The 16,959-nt window shown below is 31.5% G+C and overlaps 1 protein-coding gene across 2 annotated transcripts in view; it reads left to right on the forward strand.

Annotated features, from left to right (window-relative positions):
* The window catches only part of LOC140436672 (uncharacterized), a 45,508-nt gene extending 29,192 nt beyond the window's left edge, over nt 1-16,316 (forward strand). For both annotated transcript variants that reach the window (XM_072525703.1, XM_072525704.1), the window contains exons 12-13: nt 658-1,036; nt 6,187-16,316. In XM_072525703.1, coding sequence (XP_072381804.1) covers nt 658-1,036; nt 6,187-6,494 — 687 coding nt within the window. In that variant the 3' untranslated portion in view covers nt 6,495-16,316. The remainder of the gene's footprint in view (nt 1-657; nt 1,037-6,186) is intronic.
* The last annotated feature ends 643 nt before the right edge of the window (nt 16,317-16,959 follow it).

Raw genomic sequence — 16,959 nt, forward strand, 5'->3', positions numbered from 1 at the left:
TTGGTGGTAATATACAAATTATAATTTGATCTTTTGTTCACTGTAGACCACCACTGTAGACCTTGTCTTTTTATGTACTACACTTTGTTGTTTGTCCTGACCTTTTTTATTTATATGATTTTATTACTTTTGTTCATAATTTTGTTATGTACATTCAAAACTTTCCTTTCTATACATTCACTTTATTAACTTCTTTGTAAATCTAAGTTAGCTGTTGAAATTTATCAGCAATCACTAATTGTTTTTTATTTCCAACCATACACTGTACTAATCTGTTATCCATTTCATCACTATTTAATGACATATCGTCGTTGTTTTTGATCTGTTTGCTATTGGATTGCATTCAATTTATTAAAAACTTCTGGGAAGGATAACTGGAAAAGTTTCTATGTGTAATGCTTTTTTAGGTACGTATCCTTTTAACTTTGATGTCATCTGTCAACTTTCTTCCGCTTGTCACCTATTATTTACAAATGTCGCGTCATATGCCATCTGTCACGCGTTAATTGCCTTGCTATCAAATGCGCTCTGTCGCTAGTTTTGCGGTCATTGGCAATGATTTTGCAACAGAATATTTAATATGTATTATTATTATGTTATGCATTGTCACAAATGTCAATTTCATACAGATTTTTAAGATTCATTTCTTTATTTTAGCTGCCTACTAGACCTTCTTCTCTGACTTCCACGACCATATCCCCTCTCCCAAGACCTCACAACGTTCCATCCCTTTCTATCCCTACCATTACGAAACCGGTGTCCACGATGAAGAAATCATCGAAGGAAATGAAAAGCGAGAGGAGCCTAGAGACGGTTGTTGAGAAGATGACGCAGAATCGGAACAAATTATCAAATAAAGTTCAAAATGATTCGTCGAATCCGAGAATGAGGGAAGCGGAAACAAATAAGATGGAGATGCAGAAGAATTCTCCGTCTATAGTTGATAAAACAGATAAGGGAAGCGGCGGTGATAGTGCTAGTGTAAAGAGAATCGAGGAACATAAAGCAGAGCTCAATAAAATCAATAACATTAATAGTAAGTAATAATTAATCAAATTATAATTACTTATATTAATTATACCCATGTACACGTGTCCATGAGTGTAGTTAAAAATACGTGAAACAAATTGCCCTTCTTTTCAATCTCTTTTTTGTATCAACATTTGATGGTTTTAATCTTTTATTCTGCGATTTGCTTGCGTGATGAGTGTAATAACCAGTTTATTACTCCACTCCACTATGGAGTTTTTCTGTCTTTCTCCTATTTAAGGCTTAGACGACAACAAAATAATATTTTAGTCTATTGTACAACTTTCATAAAAAATAAGTCACTTTTGGAGAATCGCTGAACTTGAGTTGAAAACTCGAGTTTTGTATTATGTTTTTTACCGATCACCAAATTCGCAGCCAATTTTTTAGGGTCAACAAACTTTCAAAATAATTAAAAATTAAATTTTTAAAATAATAAACTTCTTGCATGAAAGGACCGGTCTTTTCACCTCCAGATAAATATGGTCCTATCTGACATCTGTTAAGTACCTGGAGGGTAGACATTTATTCATAGAATAAAATGTAACCGTCTTTTCACGTCAAATTATGTTGCGGTTACTTATCTGTAAGGTAAATGTAAAATTTATTTCGGACCACACCAATGTTTAATTAGGTCTTAAAGAAATCACAATAATGTTTTAATATCTCTTTTAATTATACAATTTGTAGTGGCAGGAATAAATTAAATTATATATATATATATATATATATATATATATATATATATATATATATATATATATATATATATATATATATATATATATATATATATATATATATATATATATAGATCCTACAGCTTCTGCCGCTTCCCGCATTTCGATCGCCATCTTTTTCTATCTCTCCAGGTGTCTTCATCAATGGCTCTGTCTTTCATGGTTTCCATAACACCTTGTATCCAAGACTTGGCTGGTCTTCCTCGTTTCCTTCTATTACTTGGATTGTATTCCATAGCTCTTTTTGGCCATCTGTTTTCGTCCATCCTCTGTACGTGTCCATACCATATTAACTGTCTAGTTTCTATTCTTTCAGAAGTTGTATGTACTCTATCAGTTTTTCTTCTAATTTCAGAATTAGGTATACGTTCTACTCTTGATATACGGCAAGCTCTTCTCAGGTAGTCCATTTCAACCGTGTCAACTTTTTTCTTTCCTTTTACTGTCATTTGCCAACATTCTGCTCCATATGTAAGAATGGGCTCTACAATTACTTTGTAGATAGTCATTTTAGTTCTCATAGTAGCTTTGTTGGACCAAAGTATCGAATTCAGAATTTGAACACTCTTCCTGCCTTGTTGCACTCTATAGTCTATATCTCGTTCCGTTGTTCCTATACTGCAGATAATACTTCCCAAATATTTGTATTCGTAGCACCTTTTCATTTGTCTAATTTCCAAATCCGGGTCTTCGTCTTCACTGCCTATTCGCATATATTCTGTTTTAGACATATTCATACTCATCCCCCATTTTTCGTATTCATCTTTGAGCTTTCTAAGCATATAATCTGCATCTTCTTCACAGCTTGCAATTAGTACTTGATCATCTGCAAAGAACAGCGTTGTCAGATAATGGTTGTTAAGCTTCAGCCCCATTCCCGCACATTTTTGTCTCCACTGGTGCAGTGCTTCTTGGATATATATTTTGAATAGGGTGGGGGAAAGACAACATCCTTGTCTCAAGCCTTTCGTTACTGTAAATACCCTTGAGAAAGTATTTCCTGTTTTTACAGTGCTTTGAGGACATTTATAGATGTTCAGTATTGCTTTTAGATATGTTTTACTAAGGTCCGTTTTCGTCAAGACACTAAATAAGAGTTTTAAAGGAACTGTATCATAAGCCTTTTCCAGATCTATAAATACCAGATGCGTTGGGAGGTTTCGAGCTGTTCGTTTTTCAATTACTTGTTGAAGGGTAAATGTGTTGTCCACGCACGATCTTCCTGCTCTGAAGCCGCTTTGTTCTTCAATTTCTTTATACTCCTCTTCTATTCTTCTTTTCAATATACGACCATATAACCTTCCCAGCGAGCTAGTTACGCTAATGCCTCTATAATTTCCGCATTCTTTTCTGTCTCCCTTTTTAGAAATGGGGCTAATGTGGGCCAAATAAGAACAATATAACAAATAAGAAAATAATACATGTACATTATTGATTCCTCTGAGGTTTTTCCATAACGCTAAAATATTATATAAGGTTAGCTCAAACATCTTCAACTTCAGAGTCTTCATAAATAATGTCTTCATTTAGCAATTGATCTTCAAAATTTTCTTCATCTTGATCTCTCGTTAGGTTATACTCGTAGAATGTTGCTGTAGATTAGAACGGTTGAATCTTTTCAACTTTACAGCCACTTTCATTGGATAAAATAATACCTAAACCGTCTCTTACATACATAAAAATTCAGTGTTGGGGAAATCTTTTTTTATTTCTTCTACAACATGTGATAGCGATTGTCTACTAAATTTGGGACAACTGTTGTTTTACCATAAACTTCCCTTAAGTTGGCTCCAGATTAATTCAATAGGATTGAAAACACAGTACTAGGAAGGTTTTCGCAATATAATATGACCATCACGTTTGGCTAATTCGTCTATAACAAACTATTTCTCAAATACTTTTGTGTGAAGAACTTCCAACATTTCTTTTTTTGTATATGTTTCTTCAAAGTACAAATCATTTTCATACAAAAAATCCGATATTTGTTTTTTCGTCGAGCCTACACTGGGGATTTTTCTAATTTGTTCGCTGTGATACGTCGCGTTATCCATTACAATGACACTTTTTGGCAACACTTTCTTTTCAAACCATTCTTTAAACAAGTTACTCGTCATAATTTCATGGTAATCCAGCTTTGAATATTTAATGTTTTTTGCCGATACTAAAAAACTTTCTCCTTCAAGCCAACCATTTTTGGATCCAATGTTCAGAATAATTATTCACTGACCTCTATTAATTGGATAATTGGGTGCACACTTAATAGAGTCGTCTGTCCAACCTTTTTAAGCAGTATCGTGGGTATCGAACCATGTTTCATCCAGATAAAATATCAGTCCTCTTTCATTTATAAATTTAGATATAGCATCCAAGTATTCGTTTCTCCAGTTAATAAGTCGAGGGGAATCCATTATTGATGATCGTTTATTAATTTTCTTGTATCGAAAACCAATGTGATTCAAAAATCCTGATAAAGTTGAAGGCGAATACGTAATAGAATAGTCTTTTATCATATTAAGCGTTGGATCTAGGTTTTTTGAATAGAAATTATAAACTGCTCGTCTAATTACCTCAGCGTCTTTTTCATTTACTGCTTTATATGTAGTAAAGTCACTCAGCTTTTTACGAGGTTGAATTCTATCTGTAACAATTTTCCACACTGTTGTAGATGGCATCCTTGTCAATCTAAATTTTGCCTTGATAAGAAATTTACCGTCGTCTGGATTTGGATTATCTTCTTTTACTGTTGATAAACATTCCTAATAATTTCTTTGGCATCATCAGATAAATGTAAACGTATTTTACACTTAGCACTAGCTTCACCGATTCCTGACATTTTACTTGAATAGTCGTGACCTAACCACCGATCTAAATGCAAGAAAATAACTGCCTGAATGTGCAAATGTCAAACGTAAATATGTTTGCCCCCTTTCATAATGTTTCATAAATTATGTTTTCTAGATAAATAAATGATACCTAATTATATCTAAATACCTATTAGCACGAGAATTATAATGTGTAAAGCTATAGAATAATAATAAGAGGCATACTTTATCTTTAACTAATGATTTTTTAATTTTCTTTTATTTAAAGACATAAAGCTTCATTATCGAAAGTCCATTTTATTTAAAGTGAAAACGACATAAAACAGATAATATTCTAACTCCATAAAATGCGCAACTATAAATACTAATCGACGTATTCGACCATTTTTTTCGAATACTCCCTCATTTATTAGCTAATTTATTCCATTTGGCTGACACGCAGTGTATAATTTAATGTATTTTATAATTTATTTATTATAAGAAAGTTTTTATTGTAAGAATCTGACAACTTAGGTACTATGTGCATATTTTGCATTTTGGAATCCTATACGGCTATTATTTAATTAATAGCATCAATATCTCTTGAAAAACGTTAATTAATCAATTTTTTTTTTAATTATCAAGAATATGAAAACATTGAATGCCTAAACTAGGTAAAGAAAAAAAGGTAGCATACCTACTTTTATAAACTTTTATTAACAAATATTTACAATATATTCACAGAATATAGATCACTGTCGGTTTACTTATTCTAAACCTTTTAAAAAAGTCTTTAGTATTACACAAATTAAAATGCTCGAATCTGCTTCAAATAGAATATTCTCGCACTAAGTTTATAAATATTAAACATCATACTGATCATACTTTCAGATTTCATTAAATCTTCTAGTACCGGATCCATGTCTCACCCACAATAAACAACAATATTTAGGTTATATTTTTGATTTCGCGATAACCTACACATAATAATAAACTACAATGAACACAATTTATTTTCAAGATAACTTTTTATTCTGTACTTTATTTGGCAAATAAATATTTTACAATTTATCTGGCAGATGAGTTTATTCATGTCAGTTGGTAGTTCAGAATTTCTTTCCTAGGTGGCGCTAGGTGTTTAAATCTAAACTAACATAAAGTTTTAAATTATTTTGTTTATTAAATTTTATTTTAAAATTAATGCCAACAATATTTTTGAAAATTTTGCGAAAAAATTATTTGTATTATTAATTATATTAATACGTAATTAATATTATTTTAAACGTATCGTTTGAAGAACAAAATATGATTGAAATGTCAGATGTCTGGTAGTTCAGATTTCTTTCCTAGGTGGCGTACTTAACTTACTGATGTGTGACTTCTCGTCCTAGCCTTTTATATAGATAGATTCTGCAGTTATAGTGTATATTGGTCATAAAAAATTAATACAATAAACTGTACACCTTTAAAAAATCGTGTATTTCCACTTCACAGTGATTTATTACTCTTTCTCCCAATACCAAATACAGATTACAATGTTGCAATTTTTAGTTTAATAATTATTTAACAATTAATGTTACTTTTTAATAAGCATCAACATATTTTTCTATTTACAGACAAAGTTGATAGCGAAACGAACCAATTATTGGAAGTTCCCTCAAATGATCTGTCATCGAGTACTTCTGTTAGCAATAGAACCGAAGAGAAGGAAGATCCGCCAAAAGCTGTTAGTGATACTAAATCTCCCGCCATACTTACCACACACACCACCACCAGAGACTCATCTCAACGAGGTACAGAAAAACTCGACATTGTCGGGCAGAAAGAAGAGAAGGAGAATCGGGTGGAAGTGGCTGTTAATGACCGAAACATTTTGAATGAGGACGCGTGTGGTAATCAGACGGAGGTGAAGGAAAAAGAGTGAGGGACTGTTGAATATTTTCAATATTTAGTGATATCAATAACAAAGTAGTCATTTCAGATAACTTTTTGCTGGCGATGCTTTCAATTTTTTCGAACAAGATTTTTTCGAGATTGTCAACACTTTTTACTTGATGTAAGACACAAGAAATATTTACAGATATTAGTATGTCCTGACATTATATCTGTGTTTGTTTAAGCTCCGAATTACGAGATAAAGTATAGTGTTCTAATAAAACGGTCGCACTAAACCTCGACTTCAGGAGTTAAAATAATACAAGAAATGAAGTAAAATTAAATAATTAAGACATTGGGACCCTTTTTATGAAATTAATAAAAAAAACGTGAGTGTTTCAATTATTTTAAATGGTTTACAATTTTCTTTGGCCGTTTCAAGTTTGCTTTAACAGTTTTAAGTTTTCTGTTTTCTGCTTTCTTCAACTCCTTGAACTTCTTTCACAGTGGTATAAAGTTTCTTACGGTATCAACTTCTCTTTCAGCTTAAAGTTTTCGACATTGTCAAAGCTTCGAGGTTCCTTCAATAGATTCAAGTTGTATCTAACAGCTACAAATTTCTTTAAGGGCGACTTTAAACTTTCTCACAATAGCTGAAAATTTCTTAAACATTTTCAATCCGACTTTAACAATTTGAATTTTTCTGTAGTAGCTATAAGTTTTGTTCAACAATTTCAAACAGCTTTCGTTAACAGCTTCGGATAACAGTTCTAAATTTTCTCTAACGCCTTAAGTTTTCTTAAACCACTTCATCTTGTTCGCATTAGTTTTAAGTTTTCTTAACAAATTCGGATTTTCTTTAACGGTATCAAATTTTCCTCAACTCTCATTCAGAGCTTAAATTTCTCGAAATCATCAAATCCTTCAAACTCTAAAATCGTTAGATTCGTCAATAATTTAAGGTAGTATGTAACAGCTTCAATTTTTTTTTGGTTGTTTCAAGCTTTCTTGGTTAGCTAGAAATTTTGTTTAAGGGTTTTAAATTTTTTTGAGGTAACTTAATTTATTTCTCAACTTCTTCAAGCTTTTTTTTAACAGCTTCAAGTATTTTTTTTATCAATTTCAATTTTTTTTTTCAATGGCTGCACCTTGTTTTTCTATAGTTTAAATTTTCAAACAGTTTTACAAAAGTTCTTTCAAACAGTCTCCATAGTTTGCCACTCTTTCTCCAAAAGTTTTGAGGTTTTTTCAACAAAAATTTAGAAAAAAGTCAAGAAAACACGGAGTATTGACATTCTCGAAAAAATTGTTTTTATGAAAAACCAAAATAAAAATAATATAATCAATAAGTTCCAACAGATATCATAAGTATACTTCTAATTTACAGAGACCTACAACGGAATGTCATAAAATATTGTCAAGAGTGTTGATATTGTTGAAAGTATATGAATCACAATGCACCAAATGTAGCAAACCACCAAAACAGTACAAATTTTCTATCAGTTTAAAAAGAAAAAGTTTCAAATCGATAAATACTAGTTGCAGTTTATTTTATGACATCTCGTATAGTAAAATCGTTATCTATAGCAATGTGCTTCGCTGTTATGTTTCTATTTAAATGGGTGAGAAACGCTGCATTGAAACTAATAGTTTTGAAGTCAAAATTTTTAATCGAAAATAATGCGTCTTCCATTTTATCAAAAGTTTCATAATTAGTATAAACTCTCACCTCATTCCCTGCACAAAGAAAGTCGGTTTTGGCTATGTTGACAGTGTTGCCAGTCTATTAATATTTCATAAAGTGGGACCAGTTAATACAATTGTTTTGGAACTTTATTAAACATTTCCTATAAACAAAATTGTGACCTAGGTAGCTCAGGCGTGACTGTATCTGCCTTTGGTGCCGACTGATGTGGATTCGATTCCCATTACAAAACTAAAAAGTATTCTAAGTCGCCATCGGAAGGCAAATGACAAAATCACCAAGTTTAACTTGCCAGTACAGTTCTTCTAAATCGACGTTAAACTGTAGGTCTTGTATATCTGTGTACATTTAATGATATACAACACAGATATATAACAGAAGTGGCCTACACTCAATATTGGGTATGGCATCATTTTCATGTACAAAATTATTCTACCAATTACTCTAAATCCTAGGTTTCAATGCAGCTAGTACTTACAGCGCTGTGGTCTTCTAAAAACGGCTAGTGTCATTAATTTGTGTAAGAAAAAACAAAGTTTATCGGGTATTTATATTATTTTACATCGTTTTTCGAAAAAAGTGCCTGGGTCCAGTAGTAGAGATCGGTTCTGTACATTATTATTGTAAATTAGCAGCTCTGAGGTGCCTTCGAGAAGAATTTTATTTTGTAGACTTTAAGCTTATGTATAAAAACTTAAAATATCAACCTTCAGTCTTAAATCAATACTCCGCTTCGGTAGGTACACTAAGTTTGTTGAGTTTTTCCTTGAGCCAAATGAGAAATGTAAGTTCGCCCCTTTTTTTCTATAAGTAGAGAGTTTTAGTTTGGGGGAAAATGAATAATATAAAAAATTGTATATAGGATATGCTACAGATTGTTTTTACAAAAGATCATAATTTCTTTCAATTTTATTCACAAAATACAGACGGTGCAGAATTTGTTTGAAATCGTATTTCGTTTTTTTATCAATTTTTATCGATTATATCGCTCGATTCTTTAATTCATAATCAATAATCGCCTCGTATGAGGAAATATATTAGATATTTCTATAAATATGATATCTAGCATTTATTTTTCTTTTGTAAATACAATTTGCAGACACTCCATATTATTTGTAATATATCTGGGTGGAGATTGAATCTTAAATTTAGCGAAGAATAATTCTGAATTATTTTTATTATTGATACTAACACGCGGGTGAACTTATATTTTGTAGGTATTTGTCCGATTGTTTTGAATATTTTTACTTTTTTATTATTTATTAAGCGATTTTGTTTAAAAAACAAAAAAAGTTGTCCGTTTTTTACAAACCAAATACACTACAAATGGTAATAACAAAAAAATTATAAGGTATACAAAAAAGTGTTGAGTTTTTTAAAAATATTTGGCGGAAAGTTTTTATGTATTATGTGTAAAAATATTGTGTGTCTTTTTCGTTTATAATTAAAAATCGTCCACAAATAATCGGTAACACTATTAGTATATTAGACTGAAAAATGGTAAATATTTGGATAAATCATCATAGTATGTTTTAAACACCACAAAAAATGTATGAGGCTTATTTCTTTAGCGGTTTTCCGCAATTGTGTTTTAGTGTTTATTCCGTTTGGCTTACAACTTTGTTGTAAAACAAATTAACTGTAAAAATTCTCAGCTTAGTATTGAAAAAATTACTTTAATGTTATTTCTTAAGGCTGTTTTAGCAGTTCAAGCACACTGCTATTTGAAATGGGCGTATCACTTTTCTACACTGATAACGCCAGACCATCTTTACTCAGTGCCGCCGACCGAGGAGTGGTTTAATGACAACAAATACATTATTCTCCATTCAAATTAGTTTTGACACGAACTAACTGACCGTACGTTCATGAGATTTGACGTCACGAAGGCGATAACGATGAAACTAAGCGCCAATGATGAGTAACACGTTTCACTATTAGATTTTAGTATTTTTTAGCAATTTTCTTCAAAGTTGGAACACGCTTTTCTCGATTATTACTGGACACAGAAAGGTGAAACAAAAATCGAAAATCGAATAAATCTGCGATTTCTCCAGTAGGTTCTTCCTAAAGCAACACACACATTCTTCTTTAAGTACCTTGTCCTCCAAGAACATTGAGGAGCAGTTGTATGATCTTTACTTTTTCCGCAGCGGACCTAATTAGTCGTGGTGGTGACTCCATAACAATTGCGGATGTTCTTGAGTCAGAATATTCTTGGTCGTCCAAAACCACTATTCTCTTACATTTGTCCTGAATAGAGTGCCCTTTTCGAGTTATTTGCAATTTTTTGTTGAATTAATGCCTTAGTTAGTGATATTTGGAATTTTTTATCTAAAAAAAAAACTACTAAATTAATTGCAATTCTATAAAAAAGATTTATAATCTTTGAACTTTTGAGTACAAGTAAGAATATTTTGACAAGGCTAAATGGATTGCTCAAAACATGGAACCAAATATTTCGAATATGCATTTATTGCTGTATATGATAATAAGCGTTTGCGGTTTAAATTTAAAACTATGTTTTATTAAGATAGAAACCACTTATCCTTGTCAAAATATTCATACTTATACGTGAATGTTTAAAGAATATAAAGCTTTTTGTAGAATTCTAATTCATTTAGCAGATTTTTAGAAAAAAATCCCAAAAATCACTACTTAAGGCATATTTTTCAACAAACCACTGCGAATAACTCCAAAAGGAAGCATTTTTTGAATAATCACCAATAGAACGAGTATTTACTTCGATGAAATATTTCTAAAAAATTTTGCTCGAAGCGATTCTGGAAATTGTTTTTTTATTATAAGTTATTTTGTTAATACCAATTTCCGGCACACTTGATTAAAAAAAAATACATTTTCAATTGAAACAATATATAGAATCGAATAAAAAAGGTTTGGTGCGGTAGAAATGAAAAAAAGTAGTCGGTATATTCCGTTTCTAACGGTCTTTTTAGGGGCAAACCGCTTGCCTATTAGAATTTCTCATCACGTGAGCAAAGTACTCCAATTTTCTTCTTTCCATGGTATTCTGAGCCTCTATTTCTCTGTTTAGACGGTGTAAAACTGTTTCACTCGTCACTCTGTCCATCCACGAAATCCTCAACATAATTGTTTTAGACATTGTTTCAATGAGCATCCATGCTTCCAATTCATATAGCAGAATTCTTAGGATATAACTTAGTAACTGCATTGTTAAGGGAATTGTTAGTGTTCTGTGGTTAATACCTTTTATCATCATCATTCTGGGTTTACAACGCTGCATGCTTCCTCAAGAATTTTTCCCCACTCGTCCCTAGCCAGCGCCTTCCGTGGCCAAGCACTTATTTCAGTATTTCTCATGTCTTCAGTTATTACCTTTTGCATCTTCTTAAATTATGTTCTGGCTTACTCTTTTCCGCTTTTGATTTCCTGAGATAAGTCCCACTTTTTATTCACCCAACATCCCAAATATTTGTATGACTGTGCTCTCTCCACTATTTCTCCATCTATCCTGATATCAGTTTGATTGTTGGCTATATTTTTGTTTTTGTTAATGACTATCCATTTGGTTTTCTTTGTATTAACTTGGTCTATATACATTTAGTCTATTACCGCTAATAGAAGTATCTGTAAATCATCTTTATACGTTGCTAGTAAAACTTTGTCATCAGCGTATGTCATAAGTTGTTGATAACTACTCCGTTGACAATTATACCTTCCGTTCTGTCTTCCGCAGCTTCTCCGAAAATCTTTTCTGCATATAAATTAACAAAAGCGGAAAGATCACTTATCCTGTCAAACTCCTCTCAGAATATGAACTTCTTCGGCCATCTGACCTTTTAATTTCAATGTCAGCTGTCTAATTCCAGTACAAACCGGCTATTATCTGAATGTTCAGACCTGAATCCAGACCTGTCATTCAAAATAGCAATTAACTTTTTGTATCTAACAGGGTCAAATGCTTTCTCGTAATCGACAAAGCAGCCATATACATCAAACTTTACATCAGGACATACATAGCAGAAATTTTTTTTATTAGTTTGTTATCTACATGCGACAAATGCTGCTCCCATCTTGTACAGAGTTTGTCAAGTCAAATGACTCATACATTCAAATAAATCTTATGCACTATTAATCGTTGATCTTCTTGAACTATATTTTAAATTTTCTCGATATTTTGTTCATTAGTTGCTGTTTTGGTCGCCCTTCATGTGAATCATGTTCAGTGTCCGATTTTTATCGGTTGATAAGGAAATAAAATATTTTTATACACTTTGACAGACGTTTCATAAATTTCTTTTGTTGATAGATTATCAAAAACGAAGGATTCTATGTCGGAATAATGTAAAAAGTGTAAAAACACACAAGTTGTCTTTACTAACTCTGTACTCAGTTATTTTACTTGAAATTTGTATTAACATTGCTGCACTCATTACTTCACTTATTGGAATTGTTCAAATAATTCGTTCCCATCTTTATTTTAAACAGTTTTTCCAATAATCATCAGTTTCTGGGACAGATCTTTGGTTTACTGTACAGTAAGTCAAAATAATCCTAAGCAATTTCAATAACTTGTCTGTTCTTCTTACGGTGCCTATCTGTTCCGGACTATTCCGGATCGGCAATTGAATGGGTATTCGTACTTAGCTGGCAGCTATTCAGTTTACACATATTTTGACTTTTGGTTACAACTATGTTAATTTTATTATATCCCTTAACTGGAGAGACATCATTTTAGGACACGAACGGAGACATGCCTTCTAACAGACTATCGTTTTTTACGGAGATAATAACCACGTCAATCAATTTATTAAATTTATTGATATACATAGTACTGTTATGTACATTTCGATTATTAGGTACAGTAAATAAATTAAAAATATATTTAAAAGTGGAAATATTATTGACAGTAACCCATATAAGCACTTAAAATTCGTAGCTTTACATTTCTCGTTACAGAAAAAGGACAATACTTCAAATATGTTTTTTTTCTTAGGTGATAACGCTATTATAAAATAGTACAACTTAAACATAAATGAAGAAACCAACTTAAACTGATATTATAAAAAGTGTTATTTACACTCACTCAACTTAATCAACTTAGTCACACGAACAGAGACTTGCCGCCTGACAGTCTGGTAAAAACTGAATTTTTGCAATTACCTTTCAAAGAGCGCATATTTCTCCTTCCAAATCACACGACTGCTCGAAACCAATAATGTTAGGTATATATGAAGCGTGATGCCGGTGGGTGGAGTCGTTTGCAATAATTCTTAGAATATGTTTATGCTACAGTCTGTCAAACGGCATGTCTCCAGATACGTATAGTATAATGTTTTGTAACATGTCTGTGAATAACAAAGCAGTAATTTCAGTAGTATCAGTGCCATCTATGAGTGGTTTCCAGAACTGTTCACTTTGGATTCGTATATCTACTTACTTAGGCTTATTAGTTTTCGTATGCAGTTTTTTTAAACAGAAACTACTTGAAATTTAATGACACATAATAGATAAAAACTATCCGCGAAGTATACAAAACTACTTTTGTAAGTTGTTTAACGAGCTATTTATCAGTTTTTAATTATCTTTCGTTTAATTGGTTATCTCCTTGTCATAAAAACCTTGCAAGTGATTTCGCCGTTAGGTTATTTCACTTTTATTGACTATAAAAAAGTGTTTGATAGCATCTAGTTATGTGATAGAAATTCCCAAATCCGTGATGAGGCTATAGTGACAAAAGACGCAAGGGAGAAATACCTAGTGGGACAACGGCGTATATGGTTATGTAGAAAAACAAGTGGAATGAATAGACTAAAGTTGTGACTAACAAAAAAACCAAAAACAAGATGATTGCGACTGTGGGTGATGCTTGTAATTTCTATTAAACGAAGATATTTAAAAATATTTATGCACGATTGACAACATTGGTTTTCGTAATTTTTTAAATACATACAATCAGTATTTTGGTCCGACAGTTTTAAGTTTGTTAACCGTCATATCGCTTATGTTCTTTAATTCTACAGTACATTCAGGAAGTATGTGGAAAAACGATTTATAAACAATACAAACAATAAACAATATAAAAAAGACATATTTTACTTGCTAATACAAGATATAACATTTTAAATTCAATAGGGACTACAACTTTTAAAACTAAAAACTTTCACTAAATCAGGTTAAGTTTGCGACTTTACGCTAAACTTCCATATTCATGAGTGTCCGTATATTTTCAATTGGGCTCAAGTCAGGAAAAGTTGATGGCCAAGGAATAGTCACGATCCTGCGATTGTTCAATCTATTGGTTTGTTAAGCTGTTTGTGATATATTCCGATCTCTCTTAAAATTATTGAGGAAGTTCTGAAGTGCTTTAATCAATGTTCCTAGGGGTTATGAAAGACTTCAGGGTAGCCTACAATGTTTTAGTTGCCAAGGCAAGTAGACGATAAGCAGCAAAGAATATTTCAGAGTTGTCTAGTGGTCTTTCAGGATAGCTGGGAATGCTTACGGCAACTTCGGTAAATTCTGAGGTACCTGAAATGTTAGGGAATACTTTAGCTGCCTTTCTGGAATACTTAATGGCAGCCGGGCATTTATCGGGAGTCTTTGAAATATTTAAGGGAATCTCTAAATGATTTTAGTGTAGCTATACGGTAGTTTCCAAATTGTAGGCACTAAATTCTCACAAATATCAATACTTTAAATCGACTACATCGTTGCCAAATTATTATTATAGTTATTTTATCATCTTCTATCATCAATATTTAATAAAAAAAAAAAAATTCTTTTAGGTAGGTATTACTGCAGGTATTACTGCACTGTTAGCCTGAAAACTAAATTCTCACAATCAATGCTTTAAATCTACTACATTGTTTGCAAATTATTATTATATTTATTTTATCATCTTCTATTATCAATATTTAATAAAGAAAATCTAACAGTGAAGTAATACCTGCCTGTAAAAGTTCATTTATGACAACGCGCATCGTGGCTCTTGTAACAATTAGAAAAGGACAGTAAATCAAGGTTGCCGTAAGTTAGAGAGAGATGTATCACTCATAACCATGCAGGTGAGTCCCGTTGTTTTTCGACTATCCATGTAGACTCTTCCAATGGTTGGCGAATAGTCCCTCTCCTTGCCTATCTTCGTGTTCAAATCTAATATTAATACCTTTACATCATTTTTGATGAGATCACACTATCGAGTACTTAAAACATTTACCTCTGATTTGTATTTTGCACAATCTTTCATTGGGTAATCGGAAGTCTATTATTAGATGCTTTGAACTATGAATTCCGTGCTGACTATGAATTCCGTTTTCAATTTGCGTTATGTAATGTTGGGCAACAGCTATAATATATCGTATACTTCTCCTTTTCAAATATTTTCTTCAGCGGTCACCCCATTTCCTGGAGTACGAGTAAATTCTTTTTGTTCTTTTCTAACGTGACAATAAGTCTATAGTGCCTCTGGCCTGCATAATGGCCTTATGTTCTACGTGTATAATCCCAAGTTATTGCCCTTTTTCACTCCAAGTCCTTTAGATTTCAGTCCGAAAACTTCTTGAATTCTCATAATAATCTTTCTTTACTGTGTAGGAGTGTTGGTTCTACGTCCAACCTGAAGGGTTAGAGGGTTGTATCTTATATAATAAGGATTTTCTAATTTTCTTTTTATGTTTTTTTTTTTCAAAATGTTACTAAAATGCGTATTTGATCATTTTTTAATTAATCCGCGTATATGACCAAAGAACACGTCCAAAAATAAAAAACAAATCTTCGCTAAATTCATCATTTTTCTATAAGAATTATCATGAAGTGCCTCCATCCACCATACGTCCGTTCTCTCAGATCATTATTGACTTCAAACTGGGATAGTGACAATGGAATTTTTACTTACATAAACGTAGAAATTGTCGTTCAAAGAAAACAAGGCTATAATTTTAATTAAAAACCACTACAGACATACCTTAAGTGATAAAATGACAAATATTAGTAAGAACTTCCACATACTTTCTAGATGTATTATAGTATATAGTGAACAAAGTAACTGGTTCCACAAAACCATGTTAATTCAAACCTTTACTGAACCGATAACATTAATGCACATATATATATATATATATATATATATATATATATATATATATATATATATATATATATATATATACAGATTTTCCTGGTATACTTATATATATATATATATATATATATATATATATATATATATATATATATATATATATATATATTTATATACAAAAGAATTAAGTTGTTAATTGCGTTATTTAAGTGTGCAATTAATGAAGTTTATGAAACCGGACATTTATTCACGTATATTATTCCCTTTAATTTTAATGTATTATTGAATCAGATTTTGAATGAAACGTAAAGATCTCTCTGTGATTATATGAATTAAAATAAAAAATGGACAATTGCTCATGAAGCTTACCTTAAATTTTCCTTTTTTAGGATATCAGTTAATATAGATTTAAGACGTTTTTAATATTTAATGTAAAATGGAGATTTTATTATTGTACATTGTAAATATGGAGAGCACAGATGATTTAATAATATTATTTATAGTTGTGGAGTGTTTTATTCATATTCTTTTTCCACACCTATCTTTAATCCTTCTAACCGTTTTAGGTGCTGATTAGTTTACACCTTTACCGAAAATAAAATATCAAGTTACCTTTGACTTTGACAGCACATTAATTGGAATAATTACACATTAATTATTGATGTGACATTAACATATTTCTTGACAGTGCAAATAATTCCATTTAGTGCCCATCCATGTGCGTATTTTGTTTTTCTAATAAAT

Source organism: Diabrotica undecimpunctata, chromosome 3 (genome assembly GCF_040954645.1).
Source record: "Diabrotica undecimpunctata isolate CICGRU chromosome 3, icDiaUnde3, whole genome shotgun sequence".
Lineage (NCBI taxonomy): Eukaryota > Metazoa > Arthropoda > Insecta > Coleoptera > Chrysomelidae > Diabrotica > Diabrotica undecimpunctata.